Source organism: Corvus kubaryi, unplaced genomic scaffold, assembly GCF_017639235.1.
Source record: "Corvus kubaryi isolate FWS band 111438036 unplaced genomic scaffold, C.kubaryi_AGA036_p1.0 36451, whole genome shotgun sequence".
NCBI classification, from domain to species: domain Eukaryota; kingdom Metazoa; phylum Chordata; class Aves; order Passeriformes; family Corvidae; genus Corvus; species Corvus kubaryi.
In genome coordinates, this window is record NW_024580872.1 from 2,659 (window position 1) to 15,784 (window position 13,126).

The 13,126-nt window shown below is 70.8% G+C and overlaps 1 protein-coding gene across 3 annotated transcripts in view; it reads right to left on the minus strand.

Moving 5' to 3' along the window:
• Positions 1–11,735, minus strand: part of LOC121660531 (DNA (cytosine-5)-methyltransferase 3A-like) — a 14,387-nt gene extending 2,652 nt beyond the window's left edge. For 2 of the 3 annotated variants that reach the window (XM_042019901.1, XM_042019900.1), the window contains exons 1-3: positions 11,273–11,735; positions 8,268–8,448; positions 4,406–4,510 (exon numbers count right to left, since the gene is read on the minus strand). In XM_042019901.1, the coding sequence (XP_041875835.1) occupies positions 4,406–4,510; positions 8,268–8,336 (174 nt within the window). In that variant the 5' untranslated portion in view covers positions 8,337–8,448; positions 11,273–11,735. The remainder of the gene's footprint in view (positions 1–4,405; positions 4,511–8,267; positions 8,449–11,272) is intronic. The other variant, XM_042019902.1, reaches the window with a different exon arrangement.
• Between the last annotated feature and the right edge of the window lie 1,391 nt (positions 11,736–13,126).

Consider the following 13,126-nt stretch of genomic DNA (forward strand, 5'->3'; position numbering starts at 1 on the left):
ACAGCTCAGCACAGCTCGGCACAGCTCGGCACAGCTCGGCACAGCTCGGCACAGCACAGCACAGCTTGGCACAGCTCAGCACAGCACAGCTCAGCACAGCTCAGATCAGCTCAGCACAGCTCAGCACAGCTCGGCACAGCTTGGCACAGCTCAGCACAGCTCGGCACAGCTCGGTTCAGCTCGGCACAGCTCGGTTCAGCTCAGCACAGCGCAGCTCAGCACTGGGAGCAGGAGTCAGAGCGAGAGGCCCAGCCCAGCCCAGCGGTTTCCGTGGCCAGGGAGAGTGAAAGTGCTGCTGCGGCTCTGCAGAGCTGGTGCCGGCACAGCCCTGGCAGGGTGGGCGCAGCCACCACCGCGTGCCCAGCCCGGGCCAGCCCCGCTGTCGCTCCATTCGGTGCCCTCCCGGGGGGTGCAGACTCCCCTGTGCTGGGACACCCCTTCCCTTGGGACTGGCCCTCACCACCCCAACCCTGTGGAGCCGCTCGGACACTGGCACTGGCCTCCCTGGACACCCCGCACGCTGCCACGGGCACAGGGTGCCCACCCTGGTGTCACCCCAGCACTGGCACTGAGCACCCACAGACAGACACCTTGAGGTGCTGCTGCTCCCGTCCTCCTGCAGCACAGGAAGGTGCTGGGGTGGCATAGAGTGGTGACAGGGTGGCATGGTGTGGTGACAGGGTGGCATAGTGCGCAGTTGGCCACGGGGACCCTCCTGCCTGTCCCCAGTGAAGTACAGGTCCCACGATGGCCTGCTGGGTGGCAGGGTCCAGGGAGGGGACATGGCACTGCTGGGGGACTGGCGTGGGCCACAGGGCTGACGGTGCTGCCCGCCAGGGAGGGGTGGGGAAGGGCCACCGACGCTGAGGCACAAGCTCCAGGGGGATGGCAGGCAACAGGCAGTCTGTCCTCCCCGAGGTTCCCCGGATTCGTGCCACAGGGTCCCGTGACCCCTGTCCCCACCATCAGGCTCCCCTACGCAGCCGCTGCAGCCCCACAGCCACTTCCTCTCCCTCTGGCCCCAGGGCTGCCACTGCCACTTCCTCTGGAGCTGGGAAGGGAGGGCTGAGAAGGTGCTGGCGCTGACGAGGGGATGTTGGGGTTCAGGGGGGTCCAGCAGGACTGGCCGTGGCTCTCCCCATCCTGGCTGCATCAGGCCCAGCCCCCAGGGAGGGCATGGCCCCCCGAGTGGACACTGGTGTCGTCAGGAGGGCAGAGGTGCCAGTCCATGAACGAGGGCACACCTGGGCTTTCAGAGGCCAACGGCCGGACCTCGGTGTGCCCGGCCAAGGGACGCTGCAGCCCCGGGAGGGCCAGACACCCACCGTGGTATGGGCTGGCAGTGGGGACACCGCAGTGTGGCCTGGGAGCAGTGCAGGGAGCTGGAACCAGGGCAAGATGGAAGCCAGGGAACAAAGTCCCCGCTGGTGCCACGGTGAGCAGGACAGGACCAGCCCGCCCTGAGGGGGCCCCGACTGCCTCTCCCCCCGTGCAGCTCATGGGGGTCCCGGCCACCCCTGGCCCCACTCCCGCCTCTGCCTGGGGCCGCATCCGTGCTGAGAACAATCGCAGGGGCTGTGGGGCTTCCCGGGAGGAAACGGGAAGGCCGGGGATGTGCTCCAGATCAGGCGCGCGGGGGCTGCTGGAGGCACGGCTGCGGGGTTTGGGGGCCTGGGGGAGACTCGGGGTGGCTGCGGGGCTTTGGGGTGGCTGTGGGGTTCGGGGAGGCTGCAGGAACTCAGCCCACCCCCTCACTGGGATGGGCCCTGGGGGCTCAGCTGGTGTGGGGGTGGTGGGAACACAGTGGCACGGGCTCCCCTTGGTGCTGCCAGGCTCTGGCAGTGGCACCGGGACTGACCGTCGCCGCTGGGCCTGCAGTGCTGCCAGACAATGCCAAGAAGCCGTGCTGGGCAGGAGGGTCCTGGGATGGGGCACATGGGACAGGACAGGCACCGTGTCCCCTCACATGACGTCCTGCCGGGACAGGGACAAACAGCCCACCCAGCAGCGCGGCCGGTAAGCCCTGGCACGGCCCCCATCCATCCCACCCCGGCAACACCCGCTGCCAATCCCTCCACAGCTGCCCTGGCCAGACCTGGTGCCCCAGATTCCCTACCTGGGCCAGGACCGGACCCCAGCTCACCAGGCCCCCCGTGCCACCAGCACGTCCTGGTGCTGCCACTCAGACACTGGGCCGGGGGGTGCAGGGGAAGGGGAGACCAAGACCCACCCCGTGGCCTGTCCTCTTCCCGGCCGCTCCGGCGCCCATCCGCATCCCTGAGAAGGCCGGCAGCGGAGCCTTCCTGCCCTCCCACCCACCCGCTTCCTCTGTCTGCCGGGCCCTGGGAACAAGCGCTGCCTTTCTCCCGCTCCCTCCCCTCGGCTGGGCCCCCGCCAAGGAGGCTGCTCTGCCAGGAGCCCGCGAGGCTGCACGGCCCCGCGCCCTCCCCACCGCCCTGGGGACACAGGGTGACACTGCGGACACTCCCTGAAGACGGATGGCGGGGGTTGGCACTTGGGGGCTCCCGTGCCCACCTCAGCCTGGGGAAGGTGCCCCTGTCACCCACAGCACGACCCGCTGAGGGGCATCCCTCTGCCAGGCACAGCTGGGATTGGGGACACTGATCTTGGAGCCATGGCATGGCACTGCATGGCTCGGCACTGCGTGGCTCAGCATGGCACGGTGCACCACAGGACAGCATGGCTCAGCCCAGCACAGCTCGGTGTGGCACGGCTCACTGGTACCATGACACCCTCCCCACAGGGCCGTGCCCAGCCAGCCCCCTGCCAGCTCCCTCTCCAGCACCCCGTGCCCTCTCAGACCGCTGACCAGGCACGGGGCGAGGCGGGTGCTCAGCCCCTCTGGCCACACACCTGCCCACCAGGACCCTGGGAACGGGGTGCTGGGACTCCCCGGCCAGCACCCACAGAGCCAGCCTGGCGCCCATGCCACGTGCCAGCCCCCTCACCCCGCTCCGGTGCCCCTGGCGCAGCGGGCTCTCCACAGCAGGATATTTTTAGTAGCTCACACCCGCAGGGGCTTCCCTGGCCTGCTGGCAGCGCCTGCGGCTGGCCACGCCAGCTCTGCTCTCTTGGCACTGGGAGCTGCCGGCCCAAGGGCCAGCTCTGGCACCAGCACCGGCACAGGGCAGGTGTGTTGGAGCACGCAGGGATGGGCACCCAGCTTCAGGGCAGGATGTGCCCGGCGCCCTGGCGCTGCTTCCATTCCTTCATCGTGCCGGGGGGTTCCTGGGGCCGCCGGCTCCGCTGGCCGGACCCCTCCTGGCTCTCGGGCCCCGGCTGTTCCTGACGACGTTCTGCACTTGTTCCCGTGCCAGCATTGTTCTTCCACCGCGGCGGCTCCCCCCGCCCCGGCACGTTCCTCCCGCCCCTGGGGCCACAGCCAGCACAGCCCAGCCCGGCCAGCCCCGCGCACCCGCTCGCCTCAGGTGATGCTGCCCCGGCTTTCCCGTGCCCCTGGCACCAGGGTGGAAGGGATCAGGGATCATTGGGACAGGCAGCTGGGACCTGAAACGTCCCAGAACAGGATTAGCCCTTTTGGCTGCCAGAAACTTCTCCAAAAAGGATTTGCAACCAAGAGTGAAGGTGCCTCAGCTCTGTTTGTCCCCCAGGCCCTGCTTGTTCCCCTGGCCCACTCATCACCCTGGGCCTGTTTGTCACCCCTCTGTCCCCTCCTGTGGGAATGAGGACTGAGGACACTGTCTGAGCCTGGGAGACTGAGGGCATCCAGAGGAGCCTGCTCCTCTGCTCACACCAAATTCATCGTGGCAGCAGCCAGGTGCCACCTGGCCACCCTGCAAGGAGGGAGCCACTGTGGCTCCCCAGTGGCGCTGGGGCACACCATGGCTCGGAAGGGCCAAGCCATGAGTATCCTCAGCCCCGGGGGTCCTGTCCCAGCACAGCCCCGAAAGCCCCGAGCACCCCGTGACTCCACAGCTGACCCCAGCGGGCACGGTGCCCGTGATCCAGCCAAGAGCTGAGCGAACCCGGCGTGCTGGGTGGATTGCCTGGGTGGCAGGAGCCGGGGAGGCCGGCAGAGCCACGGGGCACTGCTCCCTGGGCCCAACAGCCCCAGGGTGGGGGAGCAGGGTCCCAGCTGCCCAGGCAGGGAGCGAATGCATGGTGGGGCCTCAAGCAGAGCCACACGGAGCGGGATGGTGCCACCGGGCACAGGAGGGCTTGCCGGGGCCGTGGGGAGGGGCAGTGCTGAGGGCCAGGAGGGGACACCCTCTCCTGCTGCTGTCGGGTCTCCTCTGGCTCGGTGCCCTGGCGCTCAGGGCAGCCAGGCCAGGCCAAGGTCTCCCGCCAATGCGGCCGCAGGGCAGGACAGCCCCGCGGGGGGACACCGCCGCCACCCACCTGGCCCCGGCGCCTGCTGGCTCACCTGGGCATGCTTGCGCTTCCGCCCGGGCCGCCCGGCTTTCCTCATGGGCGTCCCCGGCTCCTGCTTCTCCTCCTTGCTCGGGTTCTCCTCAGGCTCCTCTTCCCCCTGCGAGCCGGACACAGAGAGGACGGTTACACCGCCGGGCAGCCCGGGCATGGGCACAGCTCCGCTCCTGCTTGGCTCTGGGATCGCCGGCACCATAGGCACCGCAGGGGATGGGCGCCTGCCTGGCCTGGGGGCAGCACTGTGGCATCGTCGGGCCAGCAGCACCAGGACACTTACAAGGGTGGCAGTGGCTCCCGCCACACTTGGGCTGTGGCACAGGCCACCATAGGCCTGGGAACCTCCGCAGGTGACCCTGCCGTGCTACAGCCGGCTCAGGGCACGTGCCCACTGCTGCCACCCCCAAGCCCTGCGCACGCGGGGCCGGGGGCTCCGCATCATGGAATGCGGCAAGGGCTATGTGGACACGTCACATCACGGGCCTGCAGGCAGCCATGAGGCTCCCTGGGGACAAGGGCCAGCATCAGGAGCCCTTGGAGCAGGCAGCTGCCTGCTTTGGGGACCACGCTGTGCCCCAGAGCAGCTGGCAGCGCCCCGCGCCTGTCCCTGGTGCCGTGGCCCAGCGCTGGTGCCGGCAGCACGCATGTGCCGGTATGGCGGCGGAGCAGGGCCGCAGCTCCGGGAAATGAACCTGCTCCTGCGCCGGGGCCGCGGCAGCACCCAGGAACCGCGGTGTGCTGGGGGGGGCCCTGTGCCCCCTCAGGGTCCCGCGCCTGGCACCGCGGCACGGGGGGATGCAGTGGGGCAAGGGGCGTGTGAGGCCCCGGCACGGCGCGGGGTCAGTTTCACCTGAGCCCCAGAAGGTCCCGGCAGCAGCAGCCAAGCAGGAAGAGGCCACGGAGGGGGAGCAAGGGAAGGAGGAGAGGCCGGTGGGGGGCTGGTGAGGGAGAGGCCAGGGAGGGGATGGGGCTGGCAGCCAGACAGCGCCGGCATCCAGCTGCAGCCGTGCGGTTCTGCACCCCGGCGGGCGCCAGCCCTGGCCACATTCCTGCCCCGTGTCCCTCTGAGCTGGGGCAGCTGCAGCATCAGGATGCAGCTGGAACATCCCTGTGGGTCCAGCACGAAGATCCCACGGCACTGGGACACACCGTGTCTCATGGCCATGGTGCCCCATGGCCGCGGTGCCCCCAGTCGTGGTCCCCGAGCCAGCTCCCTCTGTGCTACCCCCCCCAGACTGAGCTGCATCCCCCCGTGCCCATTGCTGCCTGTCTCCATGTCTGCTCTTGCTGCATGTGGGATTGCACGGGAGCCACGTGTCGCTCTGTCCCCAGCCCCCATGGGGGGGGGGATTCTGTCCTGCCAGAATCTGTCCTGCCAGATTCTGTCCTGCCAGAATCGTGCTTGTCCCAGGCCCGCTCTCCTCACGTGGGGCCAGGCAGCCCCTACCCCCCGGCGCAAACCCCGCCAGCCCGGCAGGGACCCCCAGCCCCCTGCACAGACCCCCCCCGCTCTGCAAGGACCCCCTTCCCCCTGTGCAACCCCCCCCAGCCCTGCAAGGACCCCCCAGCCCTGGCATCTGCTGGCGCCGCAATGCCAGGGCTGAGCGAGGACAGGAGGCATTGCAGCACGCAGGGGCTCTACCAGGGCCGGGCCCCACTCACTCCCCGTGCCATCCTGGCTGGAAAGTTTTGGGACAGGTCCAAGGACAATGTCAGGATCCCAGATCCAGCACCATCTTGGTGCAGAAGTCCCTGAGGGGGATTCTGGGGGTCCCCGCCCCACAGGCCCCCTGTGCCTTGCTGTGCTGCAAAGCCAGGGCAGCACCAAGGAGCCCAGGGGTCCGGGCCAGCCCCAGTGAGACCCTGGCACCTGTCCCTTTGCCCCGGTGCTACCCTGGGCGCTGGCACTGCCACAGCCAGTTGTCCCTCCTGTCCAGGTCCTGGCAGCATTTACAGTGGATGTAAATGAACGATTTGGGGGGTGTCATGTGCACCAGGTGGCAGCCAGGCCTCCCATGGCCAGGGGAGGAGGCAGCTGGGGAGCACCCAGTGGGTGCCAGAGAGGCCAGGGGGGGCTCCAGGGTGAAACGCTGGTGGGTCAGAGCTGGCTCGAGGGCTGCCATGGTGAGGGGGCAGCGGGGGTCCCTGCTGTGGAACCAAGGAGGTGCCGCCAGCACCTATCAGGACAGGGAACCCTTCCCGGGGCACAGCCGGCACCCCAAAAGCAGGGCAGGAGCAGGGGTGCATCCCGGGCACCAGCAGGGCTGGGCAAAGGGCTCGGCGGGGGCTCTGCTCCCCCCAGCCCGGCACAGGGGCCGGTGCCGCAGCCCCTCGCCGCCCGCATCCCGCCGGGAGCTGAGTCATCCCCCATCCATCACCCCGTGCCCGCCGCCCGGGGCGCGGGGCTCCGTGGCACGTCCCCGGTGCTGCTCCTGCGCCGCTGCCAAGCAACAACCCGGAGGGAACGGCGGCCGAGCGCGGCGGGCTGAGCTGCGGCATGACGCAGTGCTGGCTGCGCCGCCAGCCCCGCTCCGCGGCACCGGCCACAGAGCCCAGCCCGCGGCCCCGGGGGGAAACCGGGTGCGGAGACCTCCCCTGGGTGGGAGCGGGGCTCAGCCCCGCCGGGTTTGTGTCGGGAGCCACCGGCACGACCCGCAGCGCCGGAGGCGTCGGGGGCGGCTTCGCCCTCCCGGCCCCGCGGGCAGCGGCCGCCCTCGGCAGGGGTGACCTCGGCGTGCGGCCGCGGGGGAGGCGACGCCGCGTCCCGCAGGGTCAGCCCAGGACAGCGCCCGGGCACCGCCGCGGCCGGCCCCGCTCCCGGGACTGCCGGGCTGCAGCGGGCATCCCACGGCCCTTCCCTGCACCCCTCGAGCCGCGCGCCCCAAGAACCTCCCCAAAGCGCGGGGGGCTGCGCATCCACCCCGCTCCTGCCGCCAACACTGCGGGCAAAGACAGACCGACCCGCCCCTGGGGTACTCGTGCACCCAGCTGTGCCAAGAACGTGCCGGGCTCATCCCAGCGGACACACGGGCACATCCCGGCGGACACACGGGCACATCCCGGCGGACACACCGGCCGGGCCCTCCGGCAGCCGGGAGCAATGGCTGGAGGACGGGGAGCACCAGTGTGTGAGAACAGCGTGACCCAGCCGGCCAGAAGGAACTGGGATGACCCCGACCTGGCGGTGCCCGCGGTGGGACGGCGTCCAGCTGGCCGCAGCCGCGGCACCCGGTACCCACGCCTTGACTAGCCCTGCCCTGCGCTGCTGGACACTCCTCCCCACAGGAAGAGCAATGGCTTTGCCAGCCCTGGCACTGGGAGCGGCCACCCTGGCCCAGCATGTACTCGGCTGGGGGGTCCCTCCTGAGCCTGGTGTCCACGTGGAGGAGGTGCAGGGACCCCTGGATTAGGTGGGACCCCCACGAGGGGGAAGCAGGGCTGGCACAAGGGTGACAGGGCCACCACGTGTCCCGCCCAGCACAGGGCATGAACCCTGCACACGCTCCAGAGCCAGGACATCCCCCATCCCGGGGGACACTCCCCTCCTGGGGTCACGTCCACCCTGCCAGCCGCCTTGCCCCAGCTCTACCCGCAGCCGGGAGGTGACAGCAGGTCTCTGCCCCCGTCCACTCCCCGCGCTCCCCAGCGCCAGGAATAGCTCAATCCGCGCTAATCCCGGCCGCGGCTCAGGCCTCTCCCTGCCCCCCCCTTCTCCCCCGCCGGCACCGCGCTCCCCTCCGTCGAAAGGGGCCGGGGTGTGGCAGAGGGGCCCCGCACCCCCTTCTCCTGCCAGCTGGGGACGATCCAAACCCCCGAGCCCCCCTGCCTGGCGCGGGGATGGGACGGGCGCGGGGCCGTACCTTGTGCGTGTCGAGCGCCTCGCGGCTGGGCGCGGGGCTGCCGGCGTCCAGGGTCCCGCTGGACGGCATCGTGGGGCGCGGGGCCGGGCGGCCGCCGCCTCTTCAGCACCTGAGCGGACCCCGCTGCGCCGAGGAGGGGTCCGGGAGCCGTCCCCCGCCGCCTGCCTGGATCCTCCTGCCCCTGCGGGAAGCGGAGAGGGACGGGGGTGAGGGGGTGCTCCCGCCCCGCCGCCCCGCGCCCCCCGGCCCGGCCCCAGCCCCGGCAATTATTAACACGCCACAGCCTTGACTCGGCCGGGCTGGGCCCCTTCCCCGCCATCGCCCCGGCAGGTGCCCGAGCCCCGGCCCACGCCGGCTGCGCGGTGCACGGTGTGGGGTGCACGGTGTGGGTTCAGGGTGCGTGGGGTGCGCGGTCCACGGTGTGGGGTGCGGGGTGCACGGTGTGGGGTGCACGGTGTGGGTTCAGGGTGCGTGGGGTGCGTGGTCCATGGTGTGGGGTGCGGGGTGCACGGTGTGGGTGCAGGGTGCGTGGTGAGGGGTGCACAGTGGGGTGCGGGGTGCACGGTGTAGGGTACGGTGTCAGTGCAGGGTGTGTGGTAAGGGGTGTACGGCATAGGGTGCAGTGTGTGGAGTGGCGATGGGCACAGGGTGCACGGTGTGAGGTGTAGGGTGCCCTGTGGGGTGCAGTGTGTGGGACACAGTGTCCATGGTGTGGGGCACAGGGCCCATGGCATGGGGTGCATGGTGTGGGGTGTGTGGCGTGGGGTGTGTGGCGTGGGTACAGGGTGCATGGCACAGTGTGGGGTGCACGGTGTGGGTACAGGGTGCATGGCACGGGGTGCAGGGTGATGGGTGCACAGTGTGGTGCAGGACACCCAGCACACGATGCTCAGTGTCGGGTGCCCAGTGCACGTTTTGGGGTGCATCGTGCACCTTGTAAGGTGCATGGAGGGGGGTGTGTGGTGTGGGGTACGAGGGGTGCAGTGTGCAGGGGCAAGGTGCACTTTATGGGGTGGAGGGTGCTGGGTACAAGGTGTGGGGCATGCGGGGTGCGGGACAGGTGGTGCAGGGTGTGGAAGGTGCACAGTGGAGGGGGCACAGGGCAGGGTTTGGGGTGCAGGGTGAGTGGGGCACACAGTGCAGGGTATGGGGCACACAGTGCAGGGTGTGGGGCGCACAGTGTGGGGTCTGCACGGTGTAGGATGTGTGGGATGCTGGGTGCAGGGTGCTGGTAGTGAGGGGGCTGGGAGGGCCATCAGGTGTAGGGCTGTGCGGTGCAAAGTGCAGGGTGCAGGACTGGGGGGGGGGGGTGCTTGCTGGGGGGCCCGGGGGGGCCAGGGGATGCGGTTTGTGGGTGCCCGTTGCAGGGACCCGGGGGATGCTGGCTGTGGGGTGCCGGGGGGGTGCTGGGCGTGTGGTACAGGGTGTGGGGTGCAGGATGCGGGGTCCCGGGTGCGGGGTGCTGGCTGCAGGGGGCCGGGGGCCGGGGGGGCCGCGGGGGAGGCGCCAGCCGGCACCTGTTGCTATGGCAAACGCTGCGTTCGCCATGGCCGGGGCTGCTGTTGCCTTTGGCACCGGAGCTGCAATTTGTTTCTAGAGCTTTCCAGCCGCAGCCGTTCCCAGCGGCGGGCGGGGGGCTCGGGCGGGGGCTCGGGGGGGCCGGGGCGGGCAGGACGCCGCTCTCAGCACCTCTCCCACCTCAGCACATTCCCCCTGCCCGTGGCCGGTGCGGCGGGGGCTGCTGGGGGGCCGGGGAGCTGCAGCCGCCCCCTGACACGGGCACGGGGATCCCCGGGATTTGGGGTGCTGGGCCGGGGAACAGATGGGGGGAGCTCAGCCCTCTCCGTCCCAGTGCCCGCTGAGCAGCCCCTCTCGCAGGCTGGCCGGGGGGGGATGTGGCCAGGGGGAGTGGGGGGGGTGGGTGCAGGCTGGGGGTGGAGGGTTGGGATCCGGGGTGGAGAGTGGGACCTGGGGGTGCAGGTTGGGACCCGGGGATGCAGGATATCAGATGGAGGCGTGGGATGCAGGCTGTACCCCCAGGTACAGCCCTGTGCCGGCCAGCGGGCACTGGGGAGGGGCTCCCCGTCCCGTTCCCTCACCAGTTCGGGGAGCCCCCGGGGAAGCCCCCGGCCCCATCGCCGGCCCCATCCCCTTCGTGGCACAGGGGTGCCCATGCCAGCTCCCTGCGGGCACACTCGCCCCTGGCCCGGCACTTGGCCCCCGACCACCGCGATGCCCGTCGGTGAGGGGCCAGGGCTGGCACCCAGCACCCTCCGCACCCCCAGGCCACCGCTCTTGGCCCCCCTGGCAGCGGCTGTGCCACCAGCACGACGGCACGCTGTGGGCACGGCACGGCAAAGCACGGCACGGCACGGCACGGCACGGCACCTCGGCCCCACGTTCCCCCGCGAGCTGCCTCCCGGGGTGCCACTGGCAGAGCCCCCACCATGCCCGAGCCCCCCGGGGACCCCGGCCCCGCCGCGCCTCGGCACAGCCCCGGAGCGGGCACGGCACGGCCGGACACGTGCGGCCGGGAAGCACCGGGGACACCGCGGCTGCACCCGGGGACACCGCGGCTGCACCGGGCACCTCGGGGGATCCCCCGCGCCCAGAGGCGCCGCGGGGCGCGGGGGTCCCGCTGCCGGGGGTCTCTGCCGTGCCGCCGGCACCGCCCGCAGCCCCCGGCCCCCCTCGGCAGCGGGGTCCCTCCGGCAGTCCCGGGGGGCGGCTGAGCCCCCCCGGCCGCCCGGTGCGGCGGCGGCCGAGCCCGGTTGGCGCTGCAGAAGGGGCAGCTCGCGGCTTTGATTCGCTTCCAGCCAACATGGTCTCCAAATGCTCTAAAAATAGTTGTTCTGCGCACAAACCCCGCGGCAGCCCCGGCCGCCGAACAAAGCCGGGGAGCCGCCGCGGCCCGGCCGCCTCCCGCTGCCCACCCCGCGGGGCCCCGCCGGAGGGGACGTGCGGGACCGCGGCGGTGGTCCCGGCCCCGCGCCCCGCGCTCTTACCCGGCTGCGCTCGCCCGCCGCGGCGGTGCGGGACGGGATGGGCCGGGGGGCTCGGCACCGTGCCCTCGCCTTAGGCCGCCGGGACCGTCCTTCGCGGCATCCCCCGGCCGGCGCCCGGCTCGGCGGCGGTGACGGACCCTCGCCCGGCGTTCCGGCGGGGAAGGACCGGCCGCCGGCCCCCGTGCCCGGCTGTGTCCCCGGCGGCGCTGACCCTGTGGCCGGGCGAGCGGGGGCCCCAGCCCAGTTCGCGGTGCCGCTCCCGCACGGCAGGACCGGCGAGTCACGCTCGCCGCGGCGGCAGAGGCGTTCCGAAGTAGGTTACCTGCGCCGGCTGGGCGAGACACGCGGCAGCCACCGGCACGAAAATGGAAAACCCACCCGAAATCCCGCCTTTTTTTTATATTTAGGGACCTCGGCGGTGCCGCGCCGCAGCCGGGAGCCTGCAGGGACCTAACCGGCCATTTCAGGTGACGGCGAGCGGGGTCCCCCGCAGCCCCCCGTGCCGGTGCCGAGCGGGGAACACCGTCACCGCAGTCCCCCCCTCCCGTCCTGAGGTGACCCCGCGTGCGGCGGTGACACCCCCCGCCTTGGCCGGGGTCCCTCGTGCGCCGGCGGCGGTGGGGACGCACGAGGGACCCCGTCCAAGCGCCTCTCCCGTGACAAGTGCCGCAGCGTATTATTATTGTTGTTGTCACTTTGAGTCACTGCCACCACCGCGCTCCTCCTCCTCTTCCTCCTCCTCCTCCTCCTCCTCCTCCTCCTCCTTCTCCTCCTCCTCCTCCTTCCCAGCGCCAGGGAACAACTCCGGGATTGAGTCAGAGGGGACAGGAGCGGCGGCCGTGAGTCACCCCCACCCTCTGCGCCCCCCACCCCTGACTCACAGCGGGGGGGCCCCCCCGAGCCCCCCTCAGCGTGGGTGCTGCTGCCAGGGGGGGCCAGCAACAGGGTGGGCGTCCCCGGGCTACGAAATTTCGCCTCCGACAGATGGTCGTGCCGAAACCACCGTGGCCTTGACCTCATCTCCGGAGTTGTAGTTTAGGGGTGAAATATTTGGCTTCTGCGGGAGGAGCGCCTGGCCACACGTGCCACAGCTCTGGGAGCCACCACCACTGGGATCTGGGGGACTCGGGGGGATGAAGTGCCGGTGAGAGCTGGGGTGATCTAAAAATAGACCTGGCCTGGAGGGGGGACCCTGGGGTGGTCAGCAGCACTGAGCCAGCCCCGTGGTGCACCCCAAGGACGGAGTTGCTGCACCCACAGCATCCCGCGGAGCGATTCACTACACCCTATGGCACCACTGCACCCCACGGCACCCTGGACAGTGATTCACTGCACCCCATGGCACCCCAATGAGTGATTCACTGCATGCCACAGCACCCCAGAGAGCAACACACAACACCCCACAGCATCCCAGGGAGAGGCACAGCACCCCACAGCACCCCAGCACTCTACAGCACCCCAGGGAGCAACACATGGCACCCCACAGCACCCCTGAGAGTGATGCACGGCACCCCAAAGCACCCCACAGCACCCTGGGGAGCGATTTCCTGCACTCCAGGGGACCACAGCACCCCATGGCACCCCAAGCAGCAAAGCACGGCACCCCATGGAACAATACACAGCACCCACGGCACCCCAGGGAGCGATGCAGGGCCCTGCACTGCTCCACACCACAGCCAGACCCAGACCCCAGCTGCAACCCCCAGCCCCCACAGCCGGATCTGTCAGAGCAGGACCGCTGGCAAGGCCAGGGGAAGGCCAAACTGACAATGGGATGGGATGGGATGGGATGGGATGGGATGGGGTGGGATGGCATGGGAGTGGGATGGGATGGGATGGGATGGGATGGGATGG